Raw genomic sequence first — 19,405 nt, 5'->3', positions numbered from 1 at the left:
TATTATTATTTATTAGGGGCAAACCTTCTGGGGGGCACATGCTAAAGGTGTGTGGAGTGAAAGGCAGAAGACTGGTAGGGCCAGACGCAAAGGTAGGGAGAACAACAGATAGAACTCTTACTTTTGGCCCCATCTGCACTATCCATTTAAAGGACTGTGATACTACTTTAAACCATCATGGATTCCCTAAAGCATATTGGGAACTGCAGTTGATAAGGGGCTGAGAGATACTTATTTTCCTCACAGAGCTACACTTCTCAGAGTTACCTGGAAAGAGAGCTCAATTGTTGAACCACTCTGGGAATTGGAGCTCTGGGAGATGATGAAAGGCAAGGCAGTGGGTGGGGGGAGCTGGGATGGGGCAAACACATTGGCAGAGACAATCCCACACTCCTACTTATGTACCTGCACCAGACCAACCTCCCAGCCACCTCACCCATCTCCCTCCCAGTATGCAACAGCAACCCACCTGTCAGGAACTAGCAGAGGGACTCTGGCACACCCAGTGAGCCACCTCTGGGATTAAGAAGGGAGAAAGAATAGTCCTTAGATGAAACAAAACAGAGCAGTTTTGAGTCATCTAAATTTGTTGTTTCTCAGCCCAGTGGAATTACCAGCTGGGAGAAAGTAATTTGGGCTTAGCTGCTGAAGAACTAACAGCTGTGCATCATGGCACTAACAAACAGCTGCATAAAAAGGCAACAAAGACTGGGAGCTCAGGTGCCACTTACTTGCAGCTTCTTCAGCAATGCGGCTTCCGTGTGGTTCCCTTGTTTTGCTTGCTTGGCTTTCCAGTATTGTTTCTGTGCAGAGTATCGGTTCATAGGACATACCTTAAAAAGGCAGTCTGAAGACAAGAAAATAAAATCACATTTGTTTCTTATTTCCTTGCAGCAGTCAGCTATGAGATTCTGCATATGTTTTTGATTCCAAATACTCGGAGGTAACAGATTGGAATTGATCCCATGTAACAGGACCAGACTGAACTCTAGCACTCTCCCGCCCTGGCCCTGCTCCCACGGTGGAGTCTACCTCCTTCTGAATCTGAGCGATTTTATCTGCAAAAAACTTTGCAAAAGCATTGCAGGAGATCTTGGGGTCCCTACCAGGCCCCGGTGGTACAGGTGGTTCCGATAGATTGCGAACCACCTGAAAAAGTCTCCTGCTGCTGTTTTCTGCAGATGCAATGGAGGCGGTGAAGAAGGCCCTCTTCGCCGTCGCCATTGCCACTTGGTAGGCTCGACGTTGAGCTCTAGCCTGTGTCCGGTCTGATTTAGAATGAGTTTTCCGCCACCGGCGCTCTAGCCGTCTCAACGATTATTTCATCACCCTCAGCTCTGGGGAAAACCACGGGGCTGTCCGGGCTCCATGCAATCGGAGAGGGTGCTTCGGAGCCAGACAGTTAATAGCCCTGGTTAACTCCGCATTCCAGCGTGCCACCAGGGAATCGGCTGAAAGGCCATCAACTTGGGATATAGCATCCCCTACCACTCTCTGCAAGCCAATTGGATCCATTAAGTGGTGGGGCGGACCATCTGAATTGGTCCCACCTCCCTGCAGAGGGGAAGGGTTGTGGAGAAGTCCAGTTGCACCAGGAAGTGATCTGACCATGGCACTTCTTTTGTTTCGCTTTTAGTTAGTGTCAGATCACCAACATCCATAGAGGTGAACACCAAGTCTAAGGCATGTCCACGGCTATGAGTTGGGCCAAACTTATTCAGGGACAGCCCCATGGAGGCCATGCTTTCCACGAAGTCCCGAGCGGCCCCTTGTAAGGTCGTGTCGGCATGGATGTTAAAATCCCCCAGGACAACCAAGCTAGGTGTCTCCAGCAGCATATCTGCCACGACCTGAAGCAGCTCGGGCAGGGAATCCTTGGTGCAGCGGGGAGGTCGGTACACCAGTAGGAATCCTGTACTGTCCCTATTGCCCAACTTCCAGAACATGCACTCAGAAAACTGGGTCTTCCCAATAGGACGCCTGGTGCAGACTAATGACTTCCTAAAAATCACTGCAACCCCCCCTCCCCGCCCACATGACCTGGGTTGCTGTGCATAAGAGAAACCTGGTGGGCAAGCAGCGGCAAGGACAGGCCCATCTGCTTCATCCAACCAGGTCTCTGTCACACATGCCAGGTCAAATCCTCCATCCACAATCAGGTCGTGGATGGCAGTGGTTTTATTCATCATTGACCTGGCATTGCACAGCAACACTTTCAGGTCATGTGGGTTTCCCTTGCTGATTACTGTATCCTTCCGGTCAGGACCAGACCTGGAGGCAGGGATAGTCCTCAGACAACGACTAAACCTGCCTCCTCGGTAATGACAATGGTCTGGTCTTAGCATAACTCCTCCTCCTGCCCGTGATCACTGAGATCGGGTGTCCCAATACATCCCCCCTGTGGAACCTGCCCCACCCAATCTATTGGCTGAGGCCCACTCCCAGGCAGCCATGACCCTTCCCCTTAAAAAGCAAAATACAAACTACATAATAATTTAACAGAATAATAATAATAAAACAAAACAAACAGAACAGAACAGAACAAAACAAACAAAACACAGTGAGATACAATAGCGCTGACTAACTACTTATCCCACCCCAAGCAAAAATAAAATAATGAAATAATATAATATTATAAAAAACAACAACCACCATTTAAGGTGCTGCAAATTAAAAGCAATTAAAACATTTAAAACCATTTTGTCCATTGCTGCCAGTAGCTGCTCAGGCCTCTAAACTGTAATGGTAGTGCAGGCCCCGCCCCCTAGGCCGGATGGAGTTGGCAGGAGAGGGAGCGGTCTTCCCAGCACTCACACAAGCAGCAGCAGCAGCAAATTCCAAATATTCCAAATTCCAGTTGTGGGGAATCACAAGCAGGAGAGTGCTGTTGCGCTCATGTCCTGCCTGTGGGTTTCAAACCAGCATTTTGCTTGGCTGCTGTGAGAACAGAAAGTTGTGCTAGATGTGCCTTTGGTGTGTTTGCATACAGAATGCCTTCAGTACTGATTAACACAGCCAGGCCTCTGGTTGTGCAGTAGACTTTCATAATAAGGCTTCTGAATTTGGCTCAAGACCACAATACCTCAAGGACCACCTGTTTCCATATGAATCTACCTGGACCTTGAGATCACCTTCTGAGGCCCTCCTTCATGTGCCTCCTCCTTGAGAGGTTCAGGGGGTGGCAAAATGAGACCGGGGCCTCCTCTGCAGTGGCTCCCCGTCTGTGGAATGCTCTCCCCAGGGAAGTTCGTCTGGCGCCTTCACTATACACCTTTAGGCGCCAGGCAAAAATGTTCCTTTTCGGCCAGGTCTTGACTTGATCTACATCTTACACCCTTTTAAAAAATGCTGGCTCTTGGGGGGGGTATTGGGTTGTTGGTTTTGTTTTTGTTTTATGTATTTGATATTTTATGTGAACTGCCCTAAGACCTTCGGGTATAGGGTGGTATAGAAAATAAATAAATAAATAATAAATAATTCACTACTATCCCTTTTTTGTTTTGGTCTCATATTCACCGGGTATGAAAAATAGTAAACAATAAAAGCTAATTTTCACAGATCTCTGCTCTTGGGCCACTCTAGAGCAAGAAGAGCTAACAGCTCAATAAATTTAGTGCTTTTTCATCTAGTCAGTCCTAGATTTTCTGCAGAAGTGATGAACCAGCAAAATGCAAGGAAATGTGTGGTGTAATTCAAACCATAAGGTTCCTGCCTTTGTAACTTATCCCAGCACTATTAAAAAAAAGCTCCAGTAGACAAGTGGAGAAGACTCACGAACAGCAGGTGCGGACATTAGAAAACTCCAAACAGGCTTTGGAAAGCACAGCACAATGTGACGTAGAAACTGGCAAGTCTTATAAAGCCTACTGACCACTTCCCCCTCCTTCTGATTCATGTGGGTGCAAATAATGCTGCCACACATAGCCACACATACTGCCACACACAGCCTGCAACACATAGCAAGGGACTATGAGACACTGGGCAGAGACTATGAGACACTGGGCATCACTCCTTCCTGTTGAATGTTGTGGCCAAGAAAGAGAGAAGAAAATACTATGGCTGTGCAGGTGGTGTCATCAGGAAGGATTTGGCTTCTTGGATCATGGTCTCTGCTTCCTTAAGGGCTTCTGGTGAAAGATGGGCTGCACCTCACCGTGGTTGGCAAGAGTGGCTTTGCTAAAAGTCTCAAGATCAGGAGAGCTTTAAACTAGATCTTGAGGAGGGAGACAACATTACAAACAACAGAATAGCACCTGGCGCTGGGGATAATAGCTTAATTGATGAACAGGAAACTGAGGCAGTGCTCCAGAAACCTGCTAAAGGGCAAGAAACTACAGGAAGGAAGCAGCTGGAGGGAACGACTCATGGTTTCAGTTGTCTCTACACAAATACACAGAGTGTGGGAAACAAGCAAGACGAATTGGAGCTTTTAGTACAGGATTGCAAATACGGCCTGGTAGGCATTACTGAAGCCTGGTGGGATGAGACTCATGACTGGAATGTAGGAATTGAGGGGTATAACCTGTTTAAAAGAAATAGACCAAACAGGAAGGGAGGAGGAGTAGCATTATATGTAAATAATGTGTACACTTGTGAAGAAATCTATGACCTGGAGCATGGAAAGCAGATTGAGAGTATATGAGTAAAACTTGTAAGAGAGAGAAACAACAGGGACCTTATTGTGGGTGTCTGCTATAGACTGCCAAGCCAAACTGAAGACTTGGATGGTGCCTCACTAGAGCAGATTACCAAACATTCAAAAAGAAGAGATATAGTAGTCACTGGGGACTTCAACTTCCCCGATCTCAGTTGGGACTCAAACTCTGCCAAGAATAGAAGGTCTGATAAATTCCTCCATTGCCTCATTGACAATTTTGTTTCCCAGAGGGTGGAGTAAACAACCAGGGGATCATCTGTCTTGGACCTGATCCTCACCAATAGGGAGGAACTGACCAATGAAGTGACAGCACTCGGAAACTTGGGAGGAAGTGATCATGTTCTCCTGGGTTTCACAATACAGAGGCAAGGGAAAACTGAGCATAGTCAGAAACGCACTCTGGACTATAAGAAGATAAATTTCAAAAAGCCTAAGGAGCTACTGGGTGTGGACTTCCGGGGAGGCGCCTCAGGCAATGGCGGAATTCCTCTGATCGGGAGGAATTTGCCCCGTGGGAACTGGGTCTGGCCGCCACGGCGAAGGCAGAGGCCCACAAAAAATCACAGGTGAGAGAAGCCTGTGAGCGTGGGATTCGGCGGGCACCTTTTGCGCCTCCACTACTCGCGGGGAAACCCGGTTTCGGGGTTCCGGAGCGATGTGGGGTGAGCGGCAAGGTGCTTCGAATCGTCTGCTTCAGGGGTCTGCAACCTTTAAGACAAAAAGAGCCACTTGGACCCGTTTCCGAAAAAACAACAACAACTGGGAGCCGCAAAAACATTGCAACATTTAAAACAAATATAACACTACATATATTGTTTCTGGCCTTAATGCTATATATACAGGATCGTGCAGTCAGCTGTCAATCTCAAGAAAAAAGGACAAATTAATAGCTAATTAAAATATTTAATTTACAACCAGGTATCCAGGTTAATGGGACTTTTGCTCCTGAACCTCAGTGCTCAGTGTCTGCACATCAGGGCTGTAAGACGTCACCTTCATTTTCACACAGGCTTGCAAGCTGTCATCTGTGAGGCGTGATCGGTGCTTGTTTTTAATATAGTTCATGTTGGAAAAGACCTGCTCACATACATATGTGGAAGAGACCACAAGGGCCATCGAGTCCAACCCCCTGCCAAGCAGGAAACACCATCAGAGCACTCCTGACATATGGTTGTCAAGCCTCTGCTTAAAGACCTCCAAAGGAGGAGACTCCACCACACTCCTTGGCAGCAATTCACCAAACTTTCACCTGCTTAAGTTTAAAAAGGGGCTTCAAGCAACTAAAAAGGGGCTTCAGGCAACTAACTCCACGTGGAATTCCACGCGACCGCGACTGCATAATCAATGCCACAAAATGCCAAAGAAAATTAACCAGGGCCCTAGTGAACCATAAATCATAATCAGTGCCTGATGTAAATAATAATTAATACTGAGGGCCCAATGTCATCCTCGTCATTATAAAAATAATCCCTCTCTTCGTGCCGCCCAGCCTCCCAAGAAAAAAACCCCACTTCAAACGGTCACAAAGCACAAATTCCACGCGACCGCGACTCGCTATGCCCAATAATCAATGCCCCAAAATGCCATAGAAAATTAATCAGGGCCCCAGTGTACCATAAATCATAATCAGTGCTTGATGTAAATAATAATTTATAATGAGGCATTCGTCATTATAAAAATACCGTATTTTTCGCCCCAAAGGACGCTCCGTCCCATAGGACGCACCTAGTTTTTTTGGGGGGAAATAAAGGGAAAAAATTTCCCTTTATTTCCCCCCCAAAAGCAGGTCGGGGAAACCGAACCAGGTCGAGGAACAGCGGGATGGCGGCGCTGCGCCTCCCTGCTGTCCCCCGAGCTTGTGGGGCTGGCCGATGCCTGCAGGGCGGCAGGCTGCTATCCGCAGCGTGGGGAGCCTTGCCGGGAAGTCCGGCAAGGCTCCCCACGCTGTGGATGTCTGCCTGGCAAGGGGGCGCTCTGCTTTAGGGCGCCCCGCCCGCCGGGCAGCAGGCTGCTATCCGCAGCGTGGGAAGCCTTGCCGGGACCTCCGGCAAGGCTCCCCACGCTGCGGATGTCTGCCTGGCGAGGGGGGCGCTCTGATTTAGGGCGCCCCGCCTGCCGGGCGGCAGGCTGCTATCCGCAGCGTGGGGAGCCTTGCCAGGACCTCCGGCAAGGCTCCCCACGCTGCGGATGTCTGCCTGGCGAGGGGGGCGCTCTGATTTAGGGCGCCCCGCCCGCCGGGCGGCAGGCTGCTATCCGCAGCGTGGGGAGCCTTGCCGGGAAGTCCGGCAAGGCTCCCCACGCTGCGGATGTCTGCCTGGCGAGGGGGGCGCTCTGATTTAGGGTGCCCCGCCCACCGGGCGGCAGGCTGCTATCCGCAGCGTGGGGAGCCTTGCCGGGAAGTCCGGCAAGCCTTCCCACGCTGCGGATGTCTGCCTGGCGAGGGGGGCGCTCTGGTTCACGGCGCCCCGCCCACCGGGCGGCAGGCTGGTCACCTCCGCCCCTCGCCTCCTTCCCTCGCCACCGCCCCGGAGCCGCAGCAAAGGCTTTAAAGAGCCGCATGCGGCTCTGGAGCCGCAGGTTGCCGACCCCCGGTCTGCTTCTTCCACAGAGAGAAGCTGCATAGCTGTTGTCGGAGAGCGCTGACTTTTTCCTGTGGACAATTTGGCTTTAAAGTAATTACCCGTGAGTAGAGCTGAAGCGGGAGAATTGGATTTTGAAACATTTAATTTGGTATCGAAATGAGGAAGTTCAACACAGGAAGTCCACCTTCCCCTTTTGTAAATAGATTGAAGCAATAAGGCTGCAAGCTGAAGTCTTGGAAAGCCTTTTGTAAAAGACTAAATTTCCATCGGTAAAGAACATTAAACCCCCCCTTGGAGGCAGGAGAAGAGGGGGGGGAGTTGTGGACTGAGAGCGAAGAGAGTTAAAATACTGCCGCTCTGACCCTGGGAACGGGCTGCTAGGAGGACTGACGTCTTGTGGAATGTCCATTGACAGTGTTTAGAACGTTCATTGACAGTAGCATAAGAGTAATACATTGTTTCTAATGTCTCCGGCTGCCTTTAAGAAAAAGAAGTAAAAGTAACTGAGAACTGAAACTAACTTTGGACTGTTTGAACTGTGTTTAAAAGAGGATATCACTAACTAATATAAATAGAAACTGTTTTCCCCTAGTGGAAGCCTTTGAAACTGGTGGCTTTATAAGAGCTGGGCTAGGGGAATTTCCAGCTGCAAGATAAAAAACTGTGAGACTCTGGGACTGACCTTGAATCTTTTAAGTGTTATGGCAAATGGAAAGGAAAAAACAGACCAGTCAACTGCTGAAAAAACATTAAGATCTGGGAAGACATGGCAGCAAACTAGGAGAGGCTCAACACAAGGCCTCCCTGCTTCTTCTGCTGCTGCTTCTGTACCAGTACACTCAAAATCAAGAGGAATGTCGACAGAAGAGGCCTTAGCGGTTGCATTAAGTAAGATAATTGATTCATTGGAGCAGCTTAATAAGAAAGCAGATGCGACAAATGTGAAAGTGGATGCGACGAATGCGAAAGTGGATGCTGCAACTATTAAAATTGACTTAAATACAGAAAGTATAAATAATCTGGGACAAAAGGTGAACGCTAATATAGAAACTATCCAGAAACTGATACAGGAATCTACTTTGATACGGCAGACTGCGGAGGAAGCCAGGGAGAAAGCTACTGCTGCTGAATGTAAAGTAACACAACTGGAGAGAGAGAGAGTCCCAGCCCTACAGAGGCAACTTGATGAACATAAGTTGATGCTTGCTATGATTGAACTTAAAGAAAAACAGACGAATCTGAGGATTAGAGCCCTACCCGAATTGGAGAAGGAAAACTTGACAGACTTTCTTACACAGGAATTTGCTGCCTTTGGGGATTTGGACTTGGGTCAAGAAGAGTTTAGAATTGTGAGGGCCTTCAGACTTGGAAGAGGAGGGGAAAAAAGAGAAGAATAGAATAAGAGATTGCTTGATCACCCTTTGAACTAAAGAAGAGAGAGATAGAATCTTGGGCTGGCACTACCAGAAGAGCTTAGAAGTACATCAGTCAAGAGTGGAAACTTTTAAAGATGTCCCGAAACATCTTTTGGATCTTAGGCCAAATTACAGAGATATTGTTGCCCTCCTGAGAAGGAACAAAATCATCTTTAGGTGGGAGTTTCCCCAAGGTCTATCCTTCAGTTTCAAAGGAAGGAAAATAAAAATAAGATCAGTAGAAGATAAAGTAAAGTTTTTGTATAAATACGAAGAAGATCTGGAAGGAACTTGGAAAAGAACCAAGAGCATTGGATAGAAGATCACCAGATAGAGGACCAGAGCAAAGAGCTTCGGGTAGAAGATCACCAAATACGGGAATATTGGATATATCAGCACTATCTTTTGGACTGGATCTTCCAGTGAACGTGTCACCACCACCACCAACAGAAGAAGAGCAAGCACTGGGTGCAGTTGGAGGAATATCAGCGTAATTACATGATGGCGTTGCAGATTTCGAGCTGGAATGTGAATGGACTGAACTCCTTAAAAAGGTGGAGAGTCTTTCATTTATTGAAAAAAGAACATTTGGACTTGATTTGTTTACAAGAAACACATGTGATAAGGCTACACAGGAAAATATTGAGTAATAAAAGACTGGGCCAAGAATTTATCTCATCAGACAAAGTTAAAAAAAGAGGAGTGGTCCTTTATGCAAAGGAGAGCCTATCACCAAAATTCATATTCAAAGATGACCAAGGAAGATTTGTTGCAATTGAAATTCAATCACAAGGAGAGAAATTTCTGATTGTAGGTATTTATGCACCAAATGAAGGAAAATCGGAGTTTTTTAAGAAGCTACATGAGACTCTGATGGACTATATGGACTACAATATGATCTTGATGGGAGACATGAATGGAGTGGTGTCTACAAACATGGACAAAGCACAGAGACAGGTAGTCACTAAAGATGGCAGACTAAAAAAACCTTTTTTGACATGACTGAAAATATGGATTTAGTTGACATTTGGAGAATGAAGAACCCTCTGGGAAGAGAGGGAACGTTCTTCTCTGAGGCTAAAATGACATGGACAAGAATTGACCAAATCTGGGTAACCAGGGGATTGGTTCCGAAGATCAGCAAAGTGGAGATTTGCCCTAAAACTTGTTCTGATCATAATGCTGTGAAGATGGAAATGAAATTGACGCCAATTGGTTCCTTTAGATGGAGGATGAACGATACTTTGTTTAGGAATGAAGAGGTGACCAAGAAGGCCCAAAAAAACTCTATGAGGCTATTTTGAGATAAACATGAATACTACAGTGGAAAAAAGAGTAATTTGGGACGCAAGTAAGGCGGTAATGAGAGGATTCCTAATACAACAGAATGCAATTAAGAAGAGAACTCAGAATGAAAAAAAGAATAAAATATTGGGGAAAATAAAGGAAGGAGAGAAGAAACTGAGAGCAAAACCAAAGTCACAGGAGATCCTGAAAGAGATAAAGTTATACCAAGTACAATATATGAAGCTGATGAATCAGGAAATAGAATGGAAGATTAAACAGATGAGGCAAAAGACATTTGTTTTTTTTATAATAATCTTTATTAAAGTTTCAAAAGGTTACAAACAACAAAACAGAAAAAAGAAAAAGAAAAAAAAGAAAAAAAGAAAACACAAAAAACAAAAAAAAGTTTCCACCTTTTAGCACTCATTTTCAATACCTTCTTTTCATGACTTCCCCACGTCTCCCCTTATTGTATTCCAACTCCAATTGTTCGTTCAAGCAAGTTTTTTCCTTAGTGTCCTAAACATAGTTTATTAGTTCACTTAACCATAAATTATTAATGTAATTCTTTATAATAAATTTAAGCCTTAATTCATTATTATACCTTAATTTAATTTAGTTAGCAATTTTTAGAATATATACCTTAACCCTTATATAAAGAGAGGAAAAAAGAGATATAGAAACAAAGTCAAAAAAATACCTTTCCTAAGGTTGTCCCTAATTACCATCCACGGATTCCCCATTCTTATGATAGTAATGAACATATAATTTTTACAATGCAAAATAAAAATCAGGCCCCCTTTGGACTTCTAAACCTCACCCTTCTCTCCCCGGTTTCAGTCCCAAACCAAAGTCCAGTTAGTCCATCTTTTTAGCCTGGTGACCTTATGTCCGAGGCTCTCAAATCTCTCTCAGTCCCTTTCAGCCGGTTTCTTCGAAAGTCTCTCATACTAAACACCCAAGATCGAAGAAGTACTTTCTCAATGCTGACCATGATTCTTCCAGCGAGGCCTACTTGTTTAAAGGTGGAGCTCCAGCTCTGTTTCTTAAGTCTATATGTCCCAAATAGTCCAGCTTTCACCTTGGTCAAATTAGAGTTCATCTTAGCAGGTCTCCGGCTCTCTTTTGACTTCTGTAACGTTTCAGCCATCCCTTCTTTCTGCTCCTCCTGTTTAGCAGGTATCTTTTCCTCCTCAATCTTTGGTTCCTTTTCTTGTCCAGTTGCCTGTGTTTTAAACATCAAGTCCCTTTCCAACTCAGTAGGTATGTTTTCTATTAACTTCGGATTTATAGGGCTCGTAGACAAAACTTGGCCTTGCTCGGTCATCTCTCGCAGCTTTCCCACGAGAAAGATCAGCTCTTTCAAGCCAGCTCGTATTTCCTGTATTCCCTGTCTTAGTTCCATTCTTGTAATGTCCAAGAATCCCCTCTAGAGGGATTCTGGTTACGTAATGTTCTTTTCCCTTCCGATCCAAAAGTCAGATTTATTTGTATCAGTCTTTCTTTACTTTCAATATTTTGTAACAATATAGCCGGTTAGAGTTTAAGCTTTCGGTTTTTCCAACTTTGACAGCTAATTTGACAGCTGTCAAAAGTTTTCTGTAGATTTTCAGCAGGCTCTTTTCACGGGTTACTCCCGGGTTTGAGAAAAGTGATACTTAATCCAAACAAAATAAACTCTTGTCCTCCAGCACATTAGCTTAGTCCTTTAAATCCGTGGAATTTATATCCTTATCCAATCACAACAATTCTTCCCGCAACCTTAGTTGACAGATCCTTGCTTTAAACTATTTACAATAGGGGGGAGGCGGACTTCCCTTTTTTTCACCTCCCCCGCTCGTGCCAAATCCAAAACCGAGGTATTTGTAATCCAATTTCCAAATTACTCACGGGTTGTTGTTCTTGATTTTAAGTCCAAATTTTTGTAGGAAGAAGTCAGCGCTGTCTGACAAATGGCATGCGGCTTCGCTCGGCAGGGGAAGCAGAAGACTCACAGCACCACGCCACTCCTCGGCACCCATTCCATAGCCTTTAAAAAGGCTCTTCACGAGTCGGGAGGGCGCTTACGGTGCCTGCCGAGTCACCATGTCCACGGGCTCCGTGCCCATGGTTTTTAAGGGTCCCCGTGTCGCCGGCACGGCAAGACCCAGCCCCCTGTCAAGCCGATTCCCTCCGGAGCTCGGAGGGAATCCGCCATTAGCCGGTCGCGCCAACCCGGAAGTCGCCGAGGCAAAAGACATTTGAATCGGCAAATAAGTGTGGGAAATTGTTGGCCTGGCAATGAAAAAAAGACAAAAACTCAATACTATTACGAATCTGGAAGTGGAAGGAAAGAATATACAGAACCCAGTGGAGATCAGGATGTGTTTTCAGAGGTATTTTAAACAACTTTATACACAGGAGAAGCAGAAAGAAATAGACACTGATCGATTTTTGAAAATAAATGGACTACATAAAATCTCTCAGGAAAAACAGCTAATGCTGAACCACAAAATAAACGGATCAGGAGGTGGAAGGGGCCATTCAGAACATGCAATTAGGTAAATCTCCAGGACCAGATGGTTTGACCTCAAGATATTACAGATCTTTGAAAGAATGGTTAATACAACCATTGAAGGAAGTCTGTAATGAAATACTGGAAGGGAGAAAGGCACCAGAGTCGTGGAAGGAAGCTTACATTACACTTACACCGAAAACAGAGACCTAAAAGACACAGCTCAAGAACTATCGCCCCATATCATTGCTTAATGTGGATTACAAAATTTTTGCAGATATTTTGGCTAAAAGATTATGAATTTCTTCTACTAACACCTTTTTTAAAGACCAAGCGGGCTTTCTCCCGGGCAGACATTTTCTGACAATATGAGGAATATAATTAATATTCTAGAAAAACTACAAGTGAATATCATTACTAAGGCAGTTTTGATATTTGTGGATGCAGAGAAAGCCTTTGACAACATCTCTTGGAGTTTTATGAAGAAGAATCTACAGGGGATGGGGGTAGGTCAAGGTTTCGAAAGTGGTATAGGTGCAATTTATTCAGAACAAAAGGCAAAATTAATTTTGAACAATGTGACAGAAGAGTTTAAGATTGAGAAAGGGACACAACAAGGTTGCCCAATTTCTCCATTGCTCTTTATATCGGTCCTTGAGGTGTTGTTAAATATGATTAGAAAGGACAAAGAGGTTAAAGGTATACAAGTGGGAGCTAAACAGTACAAACTGAAAGCATTTGCTGATGACTTAGTATTGACTTTACAGGAGCCAGAATCTAGTACTAAAAGGGTATTGGAACTGATCCAAGAATTTGGACAGGTAGTAGGTTTTAAGTTGAACAAGATGAAAACTAAGGTCTTAGAGAAAAACTTAACTGTGAATGAGAGAGAGAAGTTTCAGGAGGAGACAGGACTAACATTGGTTAAGAAAGTGAAATACTTAGGGGTTACCATGACTGCCAAAAATGTGAATTTATTTAAGGATAATTATGAAAAATGTTGGATGGAAGTGAAAAAGGATTTAGAAATATGGACAAATTTGAAGTTATCTGTCAGGGAACTGACATCAGAGGCACGGGAGAAGGAGAGGGTCTCTGATTCTGCAGGAGAAGGTCCCAGCGCTAGAGGGAGACTCAGCTGGGAAGAAGAGGAAGAGAATGAGTGTAACACCAGGGATCCGGGAGAACAAAGGGACAGGGAGGTGCAGGGGCTCCCGGACTCTTCGTTGGAAGTTAGTGAGGAGAGCCCAAGCACCCCGCTGCCCACGCCCACCCTGCGCAGGAGACTCCCACGCAGTGAGAGGCGGAGACGATTGGGCGTCAAACAATTCTTATGTTGGCAGCGCTTTAAGAAACGCCCACAGACAGATTCTACGAGTGACTAAGGGCAGCCACACTGAGATGGGCTGTGCAGTCCGGAGGGTTTAACCAGGCAATCTAATGCTCAAACGGAGCAGGATTACGCACGAGTAACTCCCAACCACTACATTATCATTGTTAGGTCGAATTGCTGTGATAAAAATGAATGTATTGCCAAGGATGTTTTTATTCCAAACATTGCAAATTTTGGATAAGATGGATTGTTTCAAGAAGTGGCAGAAAGATATTTCCAGATTTGTTTGGCAGGACAAGAAGCCTAGAATAAAATTTAAGATATTAACAGATGCTAAAGAAAGAGGTGGATTTGCCCTGCTAGACCTTAAACTTTATTATGAATCAGCTGCTTTTTGCTGGCTGAGAGAATGGCTGCTTGTTGAAAACACTGACGTGTTGGATCTAGAAGGTTTCAATAATGCATTTGGCTGGCATGCTTATTTGTGGTACGATAAGGTAAAAGCACATAAAGAGTTTAAAAATCATATTGTTAGAAAAGCATTGTTTAATGTGTGGATAAGATATAAGGATTTGTTAGAAAAGAAAACCCCAAGATGGTTGTCACCAATGGAAGCGAAGGCACAGAAAAAACTCAATATGGAGGCCAAATGGCCGAAATATTGGGAAATTTTGGAACAAGATGGAGACAGAATAAAATTGCAGAGCTTTGAAAAATTGAAAAACAGAGTGCGAGATTGGCTTCATTATTACCAAATAATGGAGGAATACAATTTGGACAAAAAAGTTGGTTTCCAGGTGGAAAAATCAAAATTGGAAACAGAATTATTAGATCCAAAAATTAAGAATTGGTCAAGAATGTATAACTTGCTGTTGAAATGGAATACTCAGGATGAAATGGTGAAATCAGCTATGATTAGGTAAATGGGCACAAGATGTTGGACATAACATAATGATGGCTGACTGGGAACAGTTATGGACCACAGGTATGAAATTCACGGCATGTAATGCCCTAAGAGAAAACTTAATGAAAATGATTTATAGGTGGTACATGACACCAGTCAAGCTTGCAAAAATCTACCATTTGCCCGATAATAAATGTTGGAAATGTAATGAGACTGAAGGTACATTTTTTCACCTTTGGTGGACATGCCCAAGGATTAAGACATTATGGGAGATGATTTATAATGAAATGAAAAAGGTATTCAAATATACCTTCCTGAAGAAACCAAAGGCCTTTCTCCTGGGCATGGTCGGCCAATTGGTGTCTGTCAGGGGTTCAGGGACAGCGGCACAGGGGAGGCAGGAGATGGAGAGCGATTGGGAAGAATCCCAGGACAGCGAGGAGGAAGATGGGGGTGGCCCAAGGGACTCCATGAGCCTCTCCAGCGAATCAGAGGATTCCCAGAAGGGGGCGCCTGTGGTCAGAAGAAGTGGGGTCCCAGGGGGGACGCATCAGGGACAAGGGGCCAGCAGGGAATCCCAAAGCAGCAGCTGGAAATCAGGACCAGCTTCCCCACCAGAGCGTGGCGAGGGGGGGAAGTTCCAGTGTGTCGGGGGAAGCAGCTCCGTCAGCAGGAGCGGAGGGAAAGTCAGAACAAGCCATCCTCCCGGAAGGGGAGGGGAGCAGTGAGGGGAGTAATGTGACCATCAGAAGGAAGGTTGGAAGTTGGGCGCGCGCACCAAGTTCGAATGTACAGGCGCGCGGGAAGACAGAGAGCCCGGAAGGGGAGCCAGGTCCTAAAGCCCGCAGGAGGGAGGGGGAGCAATCTGGGGATTTGGCGTCAGAGGAATCCAGGAGGGGCGAAACCCCAGCGGGCAGGAAGACCCTGCGGAAAAGGGAGGAAAGAAGGAGGCTCTTAAACTGGTGCAGGGGAGGGTCTGACTCAGAGGGGACTTCAATGGTCTAGCGTTACAGACGTAGAGCTGCGCGCCGCGACTGTGAAACGGACAATGAACTTCAATAAACATTTCTGTATATAAAGAGCAACTGGTGTTGGTCCTTTGTGAGCTGGGACCTGAGGCAGCTCTGACAGTGTCAAAGAAGGATAGAACTTTTTTTATGTATGCAACAACAGCAGCAAGAATACTCATCGCGAAGTATTGGAAGACACAAGATTTACCCACCCAGGAAGAATGGCAGATGAAGTTGATGGACTATATGGAACTGGCGGAAATGACTGGCAGAATCCGAGACCAGGAAGAAGAGTCGGTAGAAGAAGACTGGAAAAAGTTTAAAGACTATTTACAGAAATACTGCAAAATTAATGAATGTTAGAAGAATGTTGGAATGAAGTTATATGGCTTTAGTAGAAATGTTATAAGGAATTAAGTATAAATAGATTAATAGAATATTAAAGGGGGAAAATAAGGTTAGAATGTTAAGATAATTTTAGGATAGAAAACAGAGGAAGATGGAAAGGAATTGCTGAAATAATTAATAGAAGTGGAATACAAAAAGGGAGGTGTGAGGAGGTCGTTGAAATAAGTGAATGAAAGATAAGATATTGAAATTATTTGATGTGTTTTAAATTGTTTTTGTTTTGTTTTGTTAGTTTAATGTGTTAGTGTTTTGTGTTAGTGTTATGTAGTGTTTTTGCATTGTACTGTATTGTCTATTCTTTTTTTGTTGTTTTTTGTAGTGTTTAAGTTGTTGGAAAAGCAATGAATATATATATATATATTTAAAAAAAGGGAGCTACTGGGTGTGATCCCATGGTCAGAAATACTCAAAGAGAAGGGAGCAAAGAGGATTGGAGTTTCTTAAAGGAGAAATATTGAAGGCCCAAATACAGACAATACCAACAAGAAAGAAAGTGAGAGGCATCTAAGGAAACCAGTGTGGCTGCTATGAGCTTACAGATGAGTTGAGAATTAAGAAGGGCATGTATAAGAAATGGAAGAAAGGGGAAATCACAAAGGAGGAGCATACACGTGTAGCCAACAGTTGCAGGGGGAAAGTCGGGCTAGCTAAAGCTCAGAATGAGGTCGGGCTTGCAAGAGAGGTTAAAATTAATTTTAAAAGGTCTATTCAGCTATGTCCTAAGTAAGAGGAAGAACAAGCAAGCGGTAGGGTCCTCTGTGTGAAGAAGTTGGAGAAATGTTATTGAGTAACAGAGAAAAGGCAGAACTACTCAACACCTACTTTGCCTCTATCTTCACCCAAAAGGAAAACAAGGCCCAACCTGGTGATAACAGTGTTGTGTATTGAGTCAAAGGATTTTATATCTGTATTATTATTGTCTGTATTTGCATTAGGGTAAAGTAACTGCCTTTTGGTTTCAAAGGGTACAGCTACTATTGGTTCATTTAAGCTGCTGTATTTGGATCCTCTGTCTTATTGGTTTCCTCCAAAAGGCAGGACTGTGATTGCCTGATATTGTTCCCTCCAAAATGTATCCTTTCTAGCTAGTTCCCTGTCCCTATAAATGTAGCTTTCTCCTCCTCAGGCTTCAGTCTTGTTTGCTTTAATAAAGAAGTGTTACTAGAGAACTTGTCTCCAGCATATTATGTCAAGAGAGCTGAAATCACAAACCCCACACCACAACAAACAGAGTAAATGATGTAAGGAGGGAGCTGCAGCCCAATTTAGGAAAGAGGTAGTAAATGAATTCAAATCTCCAGGGCCTGATGAGCTGCCTCCCAGAGATTTCTCCATCCATGCAAGCAAGAGGCATTATTGCAGTTCAAGGACAAATTCCAGCCATGCAAAAGCACCAGAAAAGGACATAGAGCAGAGGACAGTTTTGAGGCCTCAGACAGAGTGTAATGGACTGGCTGAATGCAAAGAAGTGGTCTGGAAAGAAAGCTCAGAGCCTGGGCATTAGTGGTGTGACGGCAATAAGTGGTCAGAGGGCAAAAAGGGATCAGACTGGGAGGAGGAATTGTTGGAAGCCAAAGAGGCAACAGGGTTTAGTGAGCAGGAAGAAGCTGTGGCAGAGAGCAGTTCAGAATCACGAGGCTGGAGATGAGGGGGGCCAAGAGGCAAATATGAGAAAGGCTGCTAAAGAAGCCTGGGGTTCTCCCCTTCCTTTCAGCTCAGCTCCCCTCTGGTCTCCGAGACCACAAAGTGAAATGAAGAGGGAATAGCAAAAAGAGACAACAAAGGAGTATCTGGTTGCTGGGGAAGGACACAAAGGAGGAGGTCTTGGAGAGTGGAGAGAAGGTGCGGATCTTCAGTCTTTGCAACTGCCTCATTGAAGCAAGACCTACTGGGAAGAGTTGCTGTGATAACTAGGCCTGCACTGTTTGGGTGACTTTGAATAAAGAGCTAACTTATTTGACAGTGGGTGTTTTATTGCTGGCCTGCTTCTGTCTCCGGCTCCTGACACGGAGAGACCCAAATGACTGCATCCCCCCGCCCTCCGCCCTGAGATTCCCTGTGCCTGACTTAACACTATCAGGACCACAGTGGGGTAGGGATAAAGGAAATGCACATTTGAGGCTCCGTGAGCCACAGTCAAACATACATAAGGGCATTTCCCTCACCATACCACACCCTCTTGCCAACACCCGCAAGTGACTCCAATGTCAATTTCTAAGGTGAGGGTTAGAGTTAGTTTTAATGGAAAACAGAACTTTGAGACAGAACTTTGGATAAGGAGTTTTTCACTCTGGGAAATTAAGCACAAAAGCAAAAGGAACACATTTCCTCACAACTTCCCTGTGCCTTGGCAAACAATTCAGCGACATCAAGGGGTTAATCTGAGGCAGGTGATTTGGAATTTGGCATGTATTAATGTCAGAGCTGCTTCCAGATCCCAGCTCACAGAGGACCACGCTAGCCGGCAACACTGTACAAAAGTCTTTATTGAGTTACAGTTTCCATCTTCAAGCCGCAGCGCGCAGCTCTACGTAGAATCATAGAATCATAGAATCATAGAGTTGGAAGAGACCACAAGGGCCATCGAGTCCAACCCCCTGCCAAGCAGGAAACACCATCAGAGCACTCCTGACATATGGTTGTCAAGCCTCTGTCTTAGAAGCTAGACCGACGAAGCTCCGTCTGAGTCTCCGCCTCCTGTACACCAACTTAATACTCTAGCCTTACTCCACCTCTTCCGTCTTTCCTTCCTTCTCTGGGTCCCTCTGCCCCCCGTGGTCTCTTCCTTCCTGGACTCTTCTGACGCTGACCCCCCGGACCATTCTCCCTCCCTGCGGCGGGCTTTAGGACCTGGCTCCCTTTCCGGGCTGCTTACTGTGCCGCCTTCCTGTGCATTTGAATTTGGCGCGCGCGCCCAACCTTCAACTTTCCTCTTGACCGTTTCCTCGCTCCCCGATGGAGGTGTGGCCAATCCTGACTCATGCCCTCCCGCTCGCGGCGAGCCGCCGGATCCCGATACCTGGGACCCTTCCTCCCTGCTGCGCTCTGGTGGGGACGCTGGCCCCGATTTCCAACTGCTGCTCTCTGAGTCCCCTCTGGTCCCTTCTTCCTGGGGTGTCCCCTTAGGCCCCCCCTTGCTCTGACCACTGGCGCTCCTTTCTGTGAATCTTCCGATTCACTGGAAAGACTCAGAGATCTCGGGCCGCTGTCCTCGCTCATATTTCCTTCGGATTCCTCCCCCTCGCTCTCTGTTTCCTCCCTTTCCTGTGCCTCTGCTCCTGAACCCCTGACAATTAAGTTCTCCTGTAGCCAAAA

At 45.4% G+C, this 19,405-nt stretch overlaps 1 protein-coding gene across 6 annotated transcripts in view; it reads right to left on the bottom strand.

The window, feature by feature from the left end:
* Positions 1-19,405, bottom strand: part of ITPR2 (inositol 1,4,5-trisphosphate receptor type 2) — a 387,592-nt gene that overhangs the window by 329,523 nt on the left and 38,664 nt on the right. For all 6 annotated transcript variants that reach the window (XM_082240062.1, XM_082240063.1, XM_082240060.1 and 3 more), the window contains exon 3: positions 732-847. In XM_082240062.1, coding sequence (XP_082096188.1) covers positions 732-847 — 116 coding nt within the window. The remainder of the gene's footprint in view (positions 1-731; positions 848-19,405) is intronic.

The sequence above is a fragment of the Podarcis vaucheri genome, assembly GCF_965113315.1.
Source record: "Podarcis vaucheri genome assembly, chromosome: 10".
Classification (NCBI taxonomy): domain Eukaryota; kingdom Metazoa; phylum Chordata; class Lepidosauria; order Squamata; family Lacertidae; genus Podarcis; species Podarcis vaucheri.
The sequence above is the reverse complement of the archived record's forward strand: the minus strand, read 5'-3'. Positions and strand labels throughout refer to the sequence as shown.